Source organism: Euprymna scolopes, chromosome 33 (genome assembly GCF_053919585.1).
Source record: "Euprymna scolopes isolate OS-2025 chromosome 33, ASM5391958v1, whole genome shotgun sequence".
NCBI classification, from domain to species: domain Eukaryota; kingdom Metazoa; phylum Mollusca; class Cephalopoda; order Sepiida; family Sepiolidae; genus Euprymna; species Euprymna scolopes.
Genome location: NC_136514.1, coordinates 73781016 through 73796965, shown reverse-complemented (window position 1 = coordinate 73796965; position 15950 = coordinate 73781016). Strand labels below are relative to the sequence as shown.

Sequence of the window (15950 nt, the reverse complement as noted above, 5' to 3'; positions counted from 1 at the left end):
AGAAATGATTTTATAGTTTCAACATAGATATTAGAAATGATTTTATAGTTTCAACATATATATTAGAAATAATATTATAGTTTCAACACAGATATTAGAAATAATTTTATAGTTTCAGCACAGATATTAGAAATGATTTTATAGTTTCAACATAGATATTAGAAATGATTTTATAGTTTCAACATAGATATTAGAAATAATTTTATAGTTTCAGCATAGATATTAGAAATAATTTTATAGTTTCAGCATAGATATTAGAAATAATTTTATAGTTTCCACATAGATATTAGAAATGATTTTATGTACAAATTTCTTATAAACAATGTTTTTGTTACTAAAATAATTAATTTTTCCGATATTGAAATTAATGTAGAATTTGGGGCTAAGATATTTAAATTAACACAACCTTTTAATTTATACCAAACTTTTGGGGAGTGCATATCCGTTACCTCATCCGAAACTCTCTTCATAAACTTTTACATAATCACTACTTAAATATTAATATCAAATGTTTTTTTTTTCTTTTTGAAAATTGTTATTTTCATTATCATGTAAAAAGATATTAAATAGTATTTCCATTGCGGACAGTAAAAACTCATTTTGCAAAAAGCTCTAAAAAGTTATTAAAATTTCTTGGAAATCTATTTTTTTAATGATTTTATGCATTTTTTAGTAGATTAAACAAAAAAAAAAAAAACAAAAGAAAATCGCAAACAAAAATTTTTTGAGGAGAGATGATTGCTCTAAAGATCTGTCCATTTTTTTTTTTTTTTTTTTTTTAATGGGAATTGAGGAATTAGAGAAACTGAAAGAATCCCCTTGACTTTTCTTTCTGTGAATATTTGCATTTCTTTCCTATCGGAATGCTTTTGGTGTCTGATGTTTCTGGTTTTTGTCTTCAGGGTTTCCGGTATTCAACAGCACTTTTTAGAATGCTTTTCGGGTTTGAGTCTTTGAATGCCACACTTTGGTTAGAGCCGCAGTATTCATTCACTCGTTTTTTTTTTTTTCTTTTCTATAATTTTTTTATAACTCAAGTTTTCATATAAGAACCTATTCAACATTGCTCGGAATGTAGTAAAGGCATCTTATGGTTTAATTTTTATTGTTTGACACATTTTTAAATGTACTTAAGTATATTATTATATTGCCAATGACAAAGTACAAAAATAACAAATGAAATTTGGCTAGTCAGAAGCAAATTTTGTTTTCTCAGTTTAAATGTCATTGACTTTGAAAATCTGACAAGATAACTTTATATATTTGATTAATTGTTTACAATTGTTAATTACAACTTTCTTGTATGATGACTGCACAGAAAGATCACAAGACGAGATTTTTTACTAATTATATACGGCAAACACTCATGCTGATTCTCTATTTGTGTGATATTTAGGCACATAGTATTTGTGTGATATTTAGGCACATAGTATTTGTGTGATATTTAGGCACATCATATTTGTGTGATATTTAGGCACATCATATTTGCGTGATATTTAGGCACATCGTATTTGTGTGATATTTAGGCACATCATATTTGCGTGATATTTAGGCACATCGTATTTGTGTGATATTTAAGCACATCATATTTGTGTGATATTTAGGCACATCATATTTGTGTGATATTTAGGCACATCATATTTGTGTGATATTTAGGCACATCATATTTGTGTGATATTTAGGCACATCATATTTGTGTGATATTTAGGCACGTCATTTGAGCAACCGGACATTCTTATGTGTAGAATAATAAGAAACAAATTTTAAAAAATTTAGATTGGCATGATGTTTTTTTTTTTTTTTTTTGCTAAAAATCTTTGTAAAAAATGAAAATTGTTTTTTTATTTTTCAGATTTAAAGAAATTAAATAATTTATTGATGTATTTACTTTTTATTGTCAATTTTTTTTAATTAACATTTATTAAAAAAACATGCTCTATAAACAAAAACAGAAAAAATTTTATAATTTAAAAAAGTAAAACGTTTTTCTTAGTTTGATTCATATTTAAAAAAAAAATATTAAGTCGGAAAAAAAAAACAAATTTGTCTATTTTTTTACAAAATATGACAAAAAATTAAACAAAAAACAGCAGGAGCAAGTTGTAATCCCTGAATTTGTTGTATCTAAACATCACATGAATAGAAAGTCAGCAGGAGCAGTTGTTGTTAATAGTTTTCTGGGATCGGAACACAGCAGTAATGAGAGATTTCTTTACAAAGTGTACCAAAACTACAAGAGTCTATATGCTTCATTTTTGGGTAGAAGCTATCAAAATTAAAAGGCGGGGCAAGATCAGCAAAACTATCCTTCTGCAAGACAATGCACATGCCACCAGATCGGAAGCACGGGCATGTGGCCATGAAATCCACCCCATTCCCCCTACTCTTTTGACCTTACACCCTCTGACTTTCACCTATCCCCAGCCATGAAGTTATTTTTGAAAGGAAAGTGTTTCCCAGATGATGCAGCCTTGATTTCCAAAGTCACATTGTGCTTAGAGGAACAACCTAAGGTGTTCTACAAAAACGATCTTCAGAGCTGCATTAAACGATTGTAGAAATGTGTAACTCTAGGTGGTTTACATATAAAGAAAGGCTAATAACTGTGCCAAGTTTCATTGCTTAAATGCTATGAAAATAAGTCGGGGGTATTACTTATTGAACACCCCTCGTAAGAATAGTTTCTATTTTAATGTTAGACTCAATATTCAACGGTACATCACACAAAAACAGTCTTCATAACAATATTTGATTCCTACAAATTACCTCCTATCTTCTTCATTGATAAAAACAGTAGATTTTGTTCGTAATACAGTATAACTATAATTTCTTATACAGTATAACTATAATTTCTTATACAGTATAACTATAATTTCTTATACAGAATAACTATAATTTCTTATACAGTATAACTATAATTTCTTATACAGTATAACTATAATTTCTTATACAGTATAACTATAATTTCTTATACAGTATAACTATAATTTCTTATACAGTATAACTATAATTTCTTATACAGTATAACTATAATTTCTTATACAGTATAATTATAATTTCTTATACAGTATAACTATAATTTCTTATACAGTATAACTATAGTTTCTTATACAGTATAACTATGGTTTCTTATACAGTATAACTATGGTTTCTTATACAGTATAACTATGGTTTCTTATACAGTATAACTATAATTTCTTATACAGTATAACTATGGTTTCTTATACAGTATAACTATGGTTTCTTATACAGTATAACTATGGTTTCTACAAATTGACAGCATTATCACTTGACCCTTGTTATCATACTGATTAATTAAAATTTTATAATAAATTTACAAAAAGCAACACTGGACATTGAGAAAGTTGAAAGCCATTACTTATCTATCTGGATGAGAGTTGAATTAGTGAACATTTTAACACTGGATATTCTTTGCGACAAAGAATGAAGTTTCAGAGAATTTTAAAAGTTCATCCGTGTAGTGTGCTTAATTGTTTGTAATGACCGAATCAAAAAATCGTCGAAATATTAACAGAATTATTCAATAAAAATGAGTATACGTTTTTTATTTTTTTTATTTACAAGGTGGTCACTTATCAAGGTCCGGAAGCCACTCGGGGATAAGGGTTATTGCGTGTACAGTACGTTAGTGTTGAGATTTGATAAAGTGTCTTACTTAAGGGGGCGGTTCATCAGGAATTTGTTTATGTTGGACTTGAAGACATCCAGGTTATAGTCAGGTGGGAAACGGGCAGACGGAACAGAGTTCCACAGGCATGCAGTTCTAAGAAAGAAGCCCTGTTCATGGAATCTACATTTTGGTTTTGGCACAGATAAAGAGTGGGGAAAATTTTTGACAGTGGTTTCAGCTAGACGGGTGTTTTTTGTGAAAGATTGGCGAGGGGGGACCAGGGATTGGAGCTCAGACGAGCACTTGCCATGGAAGTAATGATAAAACAAAGACAGGCTTGCAATGTCTCTCCTGTGGGAGAGAGGTTGCAGGGAACAGAAAAGAGCATCCCCTACAAAGCCACAAAGCCTATTTTGTACTCTGTCAAGGCAGGATAGGCTGTTTTTAGCAGCTCCTGCCCAGATGTGGCAGTAGTACTCCATCCTTGGACGTACTTGGCTTTTATATAGATAGAGAATTCTATCAGCAGTGAGATATCTTCTGGAGCGGTAGAAGGATCCTACCATTTTTCCAGCGATCTTGGCAACAGACTTGATGTACGTGTTCCATTTCAGGTCAGGAGTAAAGTTCTGTAAAAAATGACAAAATAAAATTATTCTTCGCCAGCATTCACACTAATATTTGCATAAAATAGCGTCTGAATTGGTGAAGTAAAAAAAAACAAAGGAATCAAAGGAAAAGTATAAATTTTTATAAAGATCAAAAAGAAAAAATGTAAATCTTGTAGAAATAGATTAAAGGCAGAGAATTGTCTGAATTGTTATTTTGGTTTATTGATTCCCCTAAATAGGTGAAATGGATTTGTCTGGCAGTGTTTTTTTTTGTGTGGTCAGACGGATTATCCATGCATGTTATTAAGTTGATGATGGACGTGGCACACACTGTACGTATTCAAACAATCTGAGATGCTGGCACATAAGGCATTCCAAATCCCACTAATACCAAGCTCTTGATAGAGGAAAGCTAAAGGGATTCTTTCTTGACTTTGGTTTGGCCGTTGTTCTGAAACCTTTACAAATCAAAAGCTTTTGGGGTCTACATCTCACTGCCATGCAAGATGGTGGAGTGAACACAAGCTGAAAAATCTTTCTCGAGTCTTCAAAGAAATGCGCCTAGATGTAAGAATTAGTAGTAGCTTCCTGTACTTTTCTCCTGAAACATGTCTCAACCAATGTAATCTCTAAACTTTCTCCAAGTGCATCTTTTCAATTTAATGAATCTTTATGGTGAGCTCAAAGATGAATTTGGAATCAAACATTTTATTTAATCCATGAAAGTGTGGCAAGATGAATATGTAAAAATAAGGTTACATTTTAAATATTTTAATTTAAAACTCTGCTTAAATGAGAAAGTATCTGGCAGAAAAGATGATAGAATCCCTGCATCGAAGAATTACAAGTCAAAGTGATCAGATTAAATTAGACAGAAGAAATGGAAAATTTCATTAAAAGCCAAACATTTATAAGTGAGAATGTGTGTGTATGAGGACACTTCTCCATGAATTTTTGATCTACAGACTTGAAATTTGGTATATAGAATATTCAGACATGTAAAAAAAACTTTTAGTTCGTTTTCATCTTGAAAAAAGGACTGCTAAAGGGTTGAAATAAAAAAATTGTTATGTGGGAGTCCTTGGAGTTCTCTGTTTCCTAATGTTTCATGAATGGGCATGCGTGAATAGTTCACATTACAGATGATTATATTAAGAACTAGCGGGGGTACCCAGCGTTGCCCGAGTGTTTGTTTCCGGGACGGGGGGGGGGAGTTTTAAAAAATGTTATGGTAGGTAAGTAGGAAGGATCAAACCCGGAGTTATGAGTAAAAGTAGGAAAATAAAGTGTGAAAAAAAACAAAAATAAACATCTGCAACGTTAACAGTTCGGCCACCAAGAAAAGTCCATTCCAGTTGTTTAGGAAAAAAAAAAAAAAAAAAAGATTACGGTAGGTCGGCGCGAACGTGAAAATATAATGTGAATTGTCTAGCACGCTAACCACTACGCCACAGAGCACTGCAGCTTAGTTTAGTGATTTTAAATAACTTCACATGAAAGAACTACGAAGCCAAACCGGTGTTCTCTTCTTAACTGTTCCTTGTGAACGATCCCCAAACGGTGTTAAATGGTGGCAGGGGGAGGAGGAATTTATTAGAGAGAAAATATTTTACCACTTCCATTGATCTTAACCGATTTTGGCCGTGACTTCTCAGCAGAAAAAGTATAGAAATCTAAGATTATCGAGGAATTTGAGAAATAATAAGCCTATAACACACCTCAGATATTGTTCTGCCGTTTGTGCATATTATATTTGCATGAAATATCTTGATTTTTAATCCTATTAATGTCAAAATCAGACGGGAAAAAATGAGTTCATTTTATTTATATAGAGATAAGTAGTTTGAAAAAACCTTTTAAATATCATGTCTCGCTGGTCTAATGGTTATCGTATTAGCTCACTGTCTTTAGGTTTTGGTTTTAGCTGTAGTATTTTTTCTTTTTACTTACAAGAAGTAAACTGTTTAGAAAAAAGCATAATACTCACATATCTCAGTTTTTTTTGTCTTTTTTACTTCATCTTGTTTTAAAGAAATTTAATGTTACGTTTAATACCTACAGTGTTTCTGTTTATAATAAATAACAAATCTACATTAATTAAAATATAATATTTATGCATATTTTACAACCGGACAATGCCGGGCGGACTGCTAGTATATATATGTGTATTCACAAACTTGAATCTTTCTTCCTCTGTTTACTGTGACACTCCAGTGTGTGTATAGGATATACAAGTGCGTTATAGAGTTGATGCAAAAGATGGTCAAACCACCAGAAATGCAGAGTGCATCAAGCATCCATAATCCCACCAATACTATGTTTCCGATGAAGCACAATTGATGAGAGCTTTTGTTCCAATTTGCATCCACCTGATCATGGCACAATCATTATGCTGAAGCCGTTGTAGATGGATCCCCTTGTCTTACTGGTGTGCAAAGCGAACACAACTTGCAAATATTTTCCTCCGAATCCTAAACGAAATATGTCTAGACTAACAGAGTGGCAGCAACATCTTGAACTTCCATTAAGCAACCAAATCTAAGAAGAGCAGAAAGTAGATCTTGGGTTTACTTTCATCAGCCTCTTAACTCTTGCTTCCCTTATTTTGTCCTTTAGTCCTCACATTCCATAAACAATGTTTTTGACAAAAGGGAAAGAATTACTGCTTTCTGGGTCGGAATTTATCCATCTAGCATTTACCATTAACTTGTTTTTTTACTTTAAAGTATTATTTTTTAGCTCCTCACATCAAGTGGTTTCATGCTTTGTCAAGCGATTTCCATTAAAAAAGAAATAAATATATTCAAATCAACAAAGCTGTTAATCTGCACTGAATAACAGAACTGCTATGAAACAGAGGAAACATTTTATTAACAAGTTTTCCTTTCTTTTTCACTTTCAGAAATCAGCGTGAAGGTCGTCCCAGGTCATGATGGTCGAGTAACGTGCTTGTTATATCCGTGCAATGAATCAGCACGATATGAAAGCCTGCATCTAGTGTCAGGCGGCTCGGATTTCTCTGTAATCCTCTGGGATATGTTTCAAGGAATCAAGCTTCATACGTTTACAGTACACGGAGGTGAAATCACCCAACTGCTTGTCCCTCCAAACAATTGCAACGTAAGTTACTTTTAATTTTCTCTGCTTTACCCCTCCCCTCCTTGTAGTAGGGTTGTAGTAATAACTGCTGCTTGCACTAGTTCCCATCTTTTTTTTTTGTTATGTTTTTTAAACTTCACAACACTGGGGTGGGTGGATGTCGATGGTAATATTTTTTTTCGCTTTGGTCTACCCTAGTTATTGCTGGCTGATATTGTCTTCTGAACATTTCACAATATTGCTGTTGTGTTTTTTTTTTTCATGCACACGTTTAATGTATTTTTCAGCCGCGGATTCTAACTTCGATTTGTTCAGTTGCCAGTGACCATTCAGTTACTTTACTCAGCTTGCGTGAACGGAAATGTATTATGTTGGCTGGTCGACATCTTTTCCCGGTACGTGTTATAAAGTGGCGACCCCTTGATGATTTTATGGTCGTTGGATGCACCGATGGAACCGTCTATGTCTGGCAAATGGAAACAGGTGAGTTCTCTTGGAATTTTGTTACAAACATTTGTGTTACATATTAGGAACCCTCCTTCGGTAGTGATTAAATTAGCTAGTGTATATTTTGACAGTGGTCACACTGAGTGCATGATAACCCAAATCTGCACCGTGGAATCGCTCCCATGGTTGAATGAAGGATAGCTGATGTATAAAGTCAAAGCTAAACAATGTAGAAAAAACAGAACGAGATGACGAATGACGTCATGCTTTTGAACTGAGAGAAACAAAGGTTTTCTAATAAATCTGTCTGTGGCAGCCAATCGTGAGGCATAAATAATATGAGTCTGCTATAAGTTGCATAAGACAGTTGGCCAATAATGTAGAAACCTTTGTAATCGAAGTGTGAAATCTTACTTCTATGTCTCTGTCTGTGTCACTTCAGTTAAGAAGTGCAATAGAAAGTATTAACTCATGTAAGCGATCACGCATCTGTTTGGCTTGTCAGATGATAGGATTGGAGAAGGAAAAAGAAGAAAAGAAAAACTTTATTTTGTAGCTGTGGCAGTAATTTGCATATGAGGGGAACAGTGGCAATTAAAGGGATGAATTGAAGAGAACAGGCAGACGAGTTTTAGATGGCCAATAGCATAGACGTTGAGAGATGATGTCATGAATTACAGTTTAATCAAGAGGAGTTGATATGAATTGATGATGAGTTCTGATATATTTTTTTCATTTCCAAGAAATAACTAATAACCAATTAATTAGCTAAAAGAACATTAGTCTCTCTCTCCTGAGTCAATTTTCTCCAAAATAAAACCTTGAGGGAAATTTAGTATATTTCTCCTTAAATTACTTTCTGCATAAAAAAGCTTATTGTACAGCAACCACAGATGGAACAGTAATGATGATGAGAAGCTATTATAAAATAAACTTAATTAAGAGATCGCCTATATGAAGAACGTCTTTTTGTTGTTGAGAAGGTTACAAGATGATGGATTGGCAATGAAACGTCAGGAGTCATTGCTCATTTCAGTAAGTTGGAAAGTTAAGAAGTAAAAAATTAGCTAAGATGATATTAGTCTTTTTCTCCAAATAAAACCATTTATGAAAACTCAACGAACGTCTTCTTGTGTTGTTTTTCTTCATGAAAAGGAGCCTATTTCTATAACAACCATTAGATCAAATGGTGACGATGAGAAGAAACCAAAAGGATGTGAGACCTACATGGTGCCCCATTCAACAACATCGTTGATCCCAACATTATTTTCATGGTTGTCATCTGTATTGATTTAAAACATTGTAAACACTAGACTCTGCAAACTGCCCTCAACCATTGTAAAATTCACAGCCCTACCTAATACTGCCCTAAATATATATATATATATATGGTCCTTTTGTTCCCATTATCTACCACAGCTTGATTACAACCCCACCTCAGATCTCCTTTGTGTGCATTTGTGAACAATTTCCTATGCCTTTGTCTTTCCACCAACCCTATTTCCTATGCCTTTGTTTCCAGGTGAACCTTTTTTCATCTTATCTTTTGTTATACTTCTTTTTCTCTTTGTTGCCTACATTCAAGCACTTTTTTTTGTGTAGGGGACCGATAGTATCACAAGTGTATAAAAGACCAGCTCATATAAACACCGGCACGCAATGTATATAAAGTTGTTGTTTTTTATAGAAAATGTTACACTTGAAGATTTTCAATTATTTGGAAAACTACTTTCATCTTGGTTTGTAATTTTACAATATTTTAGCTGATGTAACCTCTGATCTTCTTCAGGTGCATCTTTGCAAACACGGAAATCTTTATGCTGAACTCTTGAACCTATTACATACTTTCAAATTGAGCCATTTCTTTAATCCACAAGGGTAGATTGTTCTCCTTCTCTCAGCTATGATCTGGTAGAAATTTTATTCTTAGTTATTTTTGCCTGCATATAATTATGCCAATAATTCAAATGAGCACCTATACCAAACGCGTGTGCTATGGTTTTTTTCACATCAAAATGTTAAAAATAACTGTCAAAGGCAATGACTTGTTAAACATGTGTATGTGTGCGTGTTTTTGCGTTCCTCTCACTAGGCAATCTTCCTATCTCTCAAATTCAGGATCTCGATCAAGACTAACTTTCTTGTACAACTTTTCTGTTGAGACCAATGACTACTGAGCTTTCTCGCTTATCTTCTCATCCCTCTTGCTTCAACATTCTTCTTTCATCATTCTGCCTGTGTGTAATTATGCCAGTTGTTCCAACAACCATCCAAACCAAACACATGTGCTATGGTTTTTCTTTTTCTTGGTCATGTCAAAACTAATAATAGTGGTCACTGAGTATGAAGCATGATTCACAGTTTAATAATAACAACAAACAAAGGCATTTTTATACAAGTGACTTGTTGAAACAGGTGTGTGTGTGTGTGTGTGCGTATTGTCGACGTACCATCACTAGCATCTACATTTGAGGCAATCGTCCAATCTCTCAAGTTTAGGATCTCAGCAAAGACTAACTTTGTCATGTAACCCTTCTGTTGCTGACCTGCCTGTTAAGCTTTCTGGTCCATGTTACCGTCCCTCTTGCCTCAAGATCCCTTTCATTGCTCTGCCTGTCATCCACTGTTGGACTCTCTTGGCAATCTCTATCGCTCATCTGCTTGAACAGCCAGTGGTGTCACCCAAATATATCTGCTCTCAACCGGAAATCATTAATGTCCATTTTTTTTTTTTAACTTTTTTTTTATCTTCAGTTACTCTCAGTTTACTTAAACTGGAAACCAGATATGTTGTCTGCTCGTGAAGGGCTACTCCTCTTTGCATCACTTAATCTGTGTAGCACAATAGGTTCAGTGTTTTCATATTGTCGTTCATTTACTAGCTAATCTTTTCAGATGGTTTTGGTTCTGTTTGTGGGGATGGGGCAACCCATAGCATCACAGGAAATAACTAAATTACTTATCAGTTTGTTTCTTTTATGAATTTTTTTTTATTTATGATTGAAGAGAAAATTAACATGTTCTTCCCTGTATAGGGTTTGAACTTACAATCTGTGGATTATGAGCAAGCACCACTAGCCTTATCCCTGTCCTCCCACCACTTCTTTCTCTCATTTGACCATCATTTCATGTTCAGATGGCAAGACACATATACATGCACACTTCATCATTATGTGTATTCATTGTTTCTTGTATCATTTGGATTATTCAGACTATTTTTCGGCGGATGTAACGTCCAACTTTCTTCAAGTGTATCTTAACAAATTCAGGAATTTTTTGTCAAACTCTTATCTGTTCGGCATCTCAAACAGAACTCTTTATTTAATCCACATGAGTAAACATGCTCTCGTTCTGTCAGCCATGACCAGGTACAAGTCTTAAGTAATTCACAATTGTATCATGAGTATGGCCTTCACGAAGGACTGGACCCTCATCTTCCAAGAGAGTATCACTTAGAACTGAACCTACTTAGTACTTTATCCGTTACGCCATCGATCATTACTTGATTGTTTTTTATTTTTATTTTAGGCCATCTTGACCGTTGTGTCCATGGCATTACAGCAGAAGAAATTCTCAATAATTGCGACGAAAATGCTGTTGCTGTGGAAGCATTAACCAACCCAAGCATTACACTAGCGCAAGCCCTAAAGCGCCGCAATCTTGCTACATTCCGAAACCTGGCTCAGCAGAAACTCACGCAGAACCCTGTGCCCAACCAGCCACCGATGACTACCTTGGTACCAGAAACTAAAGCTGAGCTCATTAAACCACAAGCTTCGCCGATGCTGATCCAAGGTGTCCGGACAAACACCAACAATCCAGATGCGCACATCTTGTTCTTCGACACCGAAGCACTCATAGGTCAGTTCCATTTTATTCGATTACGATAACGAGTGACCAATATGCAATTCGTATATTTCGTGTTGACCAACAAAAATATTTTTAACATAAGCATTACATAAATGCTATTTCAAACTTAAGAATGAGAGACTAATATAAAAATGATTTATCATTAAGTATGAAAAACCACTAAAAATGTTATTTCAAACTTAAGCATGACAGATTGCTGAAAATGTTATTTCAAAGTTAAGTATGACAGATTGCCGAAAATGTCATTTAACTTAAGCATGACAGACAAAATATTTAAAATATTTCGTTATTTTTTTTTCACTTGTAGTTCAACTTCTAACTGAAGAATATGCCCTGATGACTCCTGGTGAACTCGAAGTCATCAATACAACAAGTCCGACAATGGAACGAATTCACAACGCGATTCAACCAGAAGTCAGTGAAGCAGCTGTTAAAATTGCAGGTAAGAAAATTACAGCCATTTTTTTTTTAAATTTAAAACTTTTTAGCGTGGAGCACAGGGTGGAGTAGGTGCTTGTATGTGATTGCAAGAGTTAGATAAATTAAGTTCAGGAAACGTTTGGCATTAGTCGCTTTTTTATAAACAAGGCATATTGCTGTTCGAAATGTAAGGGGCTACTATTTGGGATTGTGTCTAACGGGAGAGTGGAGATTTAAACAGTGTGATGTCTGTTCATCTTATATTTAAACTTCTACATGTTAGTACAGTCGGAGAAGCAGGAAACAGGAATTCCAAAGCTTAGCAGTTAAAGAGAAGGAACTATTAGAGTAGCAGGCCTTCAAGCATCTAGGGGCTTAAACAGTGAAGGGGCGGGATTTTGCTGCTTGTCGGGTTAGTCAGGCTTCTGTTCATAAAGGGGGCACAAATGCTAGGAGTTCATCAGAGCACATTCCATTGCCTGTTTGGCCAAGTGAAAAGTGTATCACCATGCATATACAGTGTGGTGATCTCTGGAAGTCAAACCCGGGCAGTGAGGATTGAGGATAAGCGTTGCATGGAGAGAAATGAGATGAGAATAATACAACAGATGCATGATATGTATGTTAAAAATAGTTTTAATTCTGATGACCCCAGGGGAAGATTAAATCTGAATGGAATAGGGAGATGTGTACAGAAGAGTGGTATGGTCACATTGAAATAATAGACTACAGTTCTTGGATTATCTAGATGTAGAACAGTTGAGGTAGCAGGTTCTGTTCAGAGGAAAAAGCCAAGGAAAACATGGAAGGAAAGTGATAAAAAATGGACTTGAAAGAAAGAGGGACAAACAAAGACTTGGTCAGATATAGGCTATCCTGGAAATTAATTTCTTAAAACCGTCGAACACATGTCATCATGTAAGTTGGATGTTAAATTGGATATGATGATGATGATGTTTAATTTTTAAACTTATATTAATTATTGCTATCATGTTGACATTTTTTAAATCGAGAGTATTAGTTCTGTAGAATTCTTAAAAGATGACTAAAATTTATTTTTTCATTTATACGTTTCCAATAACATTTGAACAGATTTTTATGAAAGTCTTTCATTCAACTGGAAAGACACTGTTCCTTGATATTTTGATATAATTTATTCCGAAAGTTGTTAGTTAATTACTTACTCATTGATTTTACTTCCCTTTCTTCCTCGTATCAGAAAGTTGGACGTTCTGCCATGTCGACCAGGTTCAATGTTCATTTGTCACCACTCTCGGTCTAGTGCTTGTTCAGAATTGAGGCCAATGCTCTTCAGATCGTCATTCATGCAGTTGGTCCATCTTTTTCATGAGCGGTCTCAAGAATAGGAGCCAGGAATGACAATACTCTCATCTCTGGCTCCTATCATCATTGCATAATAACAAAAAACAACGTACGTGTTTCTGCTCCATCAAACAACGTGCCAGAGGAGGTTGTGATGATGACCACCATATATTTTTTCTTTTTTTTAATTACATTTTCACCCCAAACAAGGCCCATTTCCACTTTGATGCAGGGGGCTACTATCAGGGACATAAGCTACAGGGGTACTATGTAGGGAGTTGGGCAGCAAGATGTCGATTCACATTACACTTGAACCTCTACATGTCAGTACAGTTGGGGAAGCAGGGACCTGGAAGGGAATTCCAAAGTCTAGCGGTTCTGGGGAAGAAACTACTGGAGTAGAAAGATCTTTTACATCTAGGGATCTCTACTATGAAGGGGTGGGATTTAGCTGCTTGTCAGGTTTATCGGGGGTATTTATGTCGAGAAAGGTACAAGTGCTTTCAGTTTGTCGGAGCATTCACCGTTAAAGTACTTGTGGAACAGGCAGAGAGATGCAACATTTCGTCGGTGAGACAGAAGCTGAAGCTTAGATACCAGTTCTGGACCTATCAGGTTGGTGACTCTCTTTTTAACCTTGTCTGAAGTGGTCTTGAACAAATATTCATACTGTATGTCGATGTAAATATCTTTCCACCTCTTTACATGGCTTGTTGCACTCTATTTTTGTCTTTCGATGCCTAAATTTGATTTCATTTGATATTGTGTTCTAAACATGTAACAGACAATATTAGATTTTGATCTAATCTTGTTTGCATGCTTAAAACATAAACGTATGTTTTTCTTTAACATGCTCGTATAACTGTGCAATATGTTCTGTTTTATGATATTGTTCAATATTGTCATCATTCCGTAGAATCTCCTGATATGACGGGTAGCCAAAAAGGTCAGTTATCTCCCTTTATTTTACAAAGCATGCACTGAGGAGCCTTCATCGTGCACTCCATGGCTTCATCTTTGCACCCTATCTATAGGCCACTCTCATGTTATCATTTTTTCTTGTACTCAATATTTCCCTTTTAAATTTGGTACAAGGCTGCTGACCCTGAGCGCTCCACTCGGCGCATGCATTATGTAACATAATTTTGAAAAACTTTTACAACACTCTTCAACAAAAAAGCATTTACCATTTCAATTTGGGATAAGGTTGCTTCTGAGTAAGAATTACTGTAAAAAAAAAATGATGTCATTTCATTTCTCTTTTTATCTTTTTCCTTTTCTTTCTTTTTCTTTCTTTCTTTTTCTTTTTTCTCTATAGTTTTTCAGTTTTATATTTTTGGTAATCAACAACTCTCTGTACTGGCTAGATATTTTTATATATTCCATAATTACTCGCCGCCTGTTAGGCCACAACTTCTACTATTTATTCTACTTTGATTTTATTTGAAAATCATAAATTGTCAAAATACATTTTAAGACATTAATTTTGCAAAACTAAAAAAACTGTTGCCGAAAGTACATATTAATTTTCTCAAGTAATTTCCTGTTTTAAAGGTCATTACACATCATAAGAAGTTTGTTGACCCCACCCAGTAATGTTTCATACTTTTTTGTTTGTTTCATTTTATTTTTGCACAATTTTTATTGTTTTTAAATAAATACATTTATTTACAGAAATAATGAATATTAAATATAACATATCATGAATTTTTCACATATAATAAATATAATATAGAAAAGAAAATGAATACTAACATAGTTCCAAAAATATAAATTTTTCACATATAATAAATATAATATAGAAAAGAAAATGAATGTTAACATAGTTCCAAAAATATAAATTTTTCACATGTAATAAATAAAATGCAGAAAAGAAAATGAATACTAACATAGTTTCAAAAATATAAATTTTTCACATGTAATAAATAAAATGCAGAAAAGAAAATGAATACTAACATAGTTTCAAAAATATAAATTTTTCACATGTAATAAATAAAATGCAGAAAAGAAAATGAATGTTAACATAGTTCCAACAATATAAATTTTTCACATGTAATAAATAAAATGCAGAAAAGAAAATGAATACTAACATAGTTCCAAAAATATAAATTTTTCACATGTAATAAATAAAATGCAGAAAAGAAAATGAATGTTAACATAGTTCCAACAATATAAATTTTTCACATGTAATAAATAAAATGCAGAAAAGAAAATGAATACTAACATAGTTCCAAAAATATAAATTTTTCACATGTAATAAATAAAATGCAGAAAAGAAAATGAATGTTAACATAGTTCCAACAATATAAATTTTTCACATGTAATAAATAAAATGCAGAAAAGAAAATGAATACTAACATAGTTCCAAAAATATAAATTTTTCACATGTAATAAATAAAATGCAGAAAAGAAAATGAATGTTAACGTAGTTCCAAAAATATAAATTTTTCACATGTAATAAATAAAATGCAGAAAAGAAAATGAATGTTAACATAGTTCCAACAATATAAATTTTTCACATGTAATAAATAAAATGCAGAAAAGAAAAT

General features: G+C 33.6%; 1 protein-coding gene across 4 annotated transcripts in view; it reads left to right on the top strand.

The window, feature by feature from the left end:
* Positions 1 to 15950, top strand: part of LOC145258297 (WD repeat-containing protein 7-like) — a 224915-nt gene that overhangs the window by 184358 nt on the left and 24607 nt on the right. For all 4 annotated transcript variants that reach the window (XM_080116338.1, XM_080116339.1, XM_080116336.1 and 1 more), the window contains 4 exons: positions 7145 to 7362; positions 7629 to 7824; positions 11317 to 11649; positions 11966 to 12100. In XM_080116338.1, coding sequence (XP_079972464.1) covers positions 7145 to 7362; positions 7629 to 7824; positions 11317 to 11649; positions 11966 to 12100 — 882 coding nt within the window. The remainder of the gene's footprint in view (positions 1 to 7144; positions 7363 to 7628; positions 7825 to 11316; positions 11650 to 11965; positions 12101 to 15950) is intronic.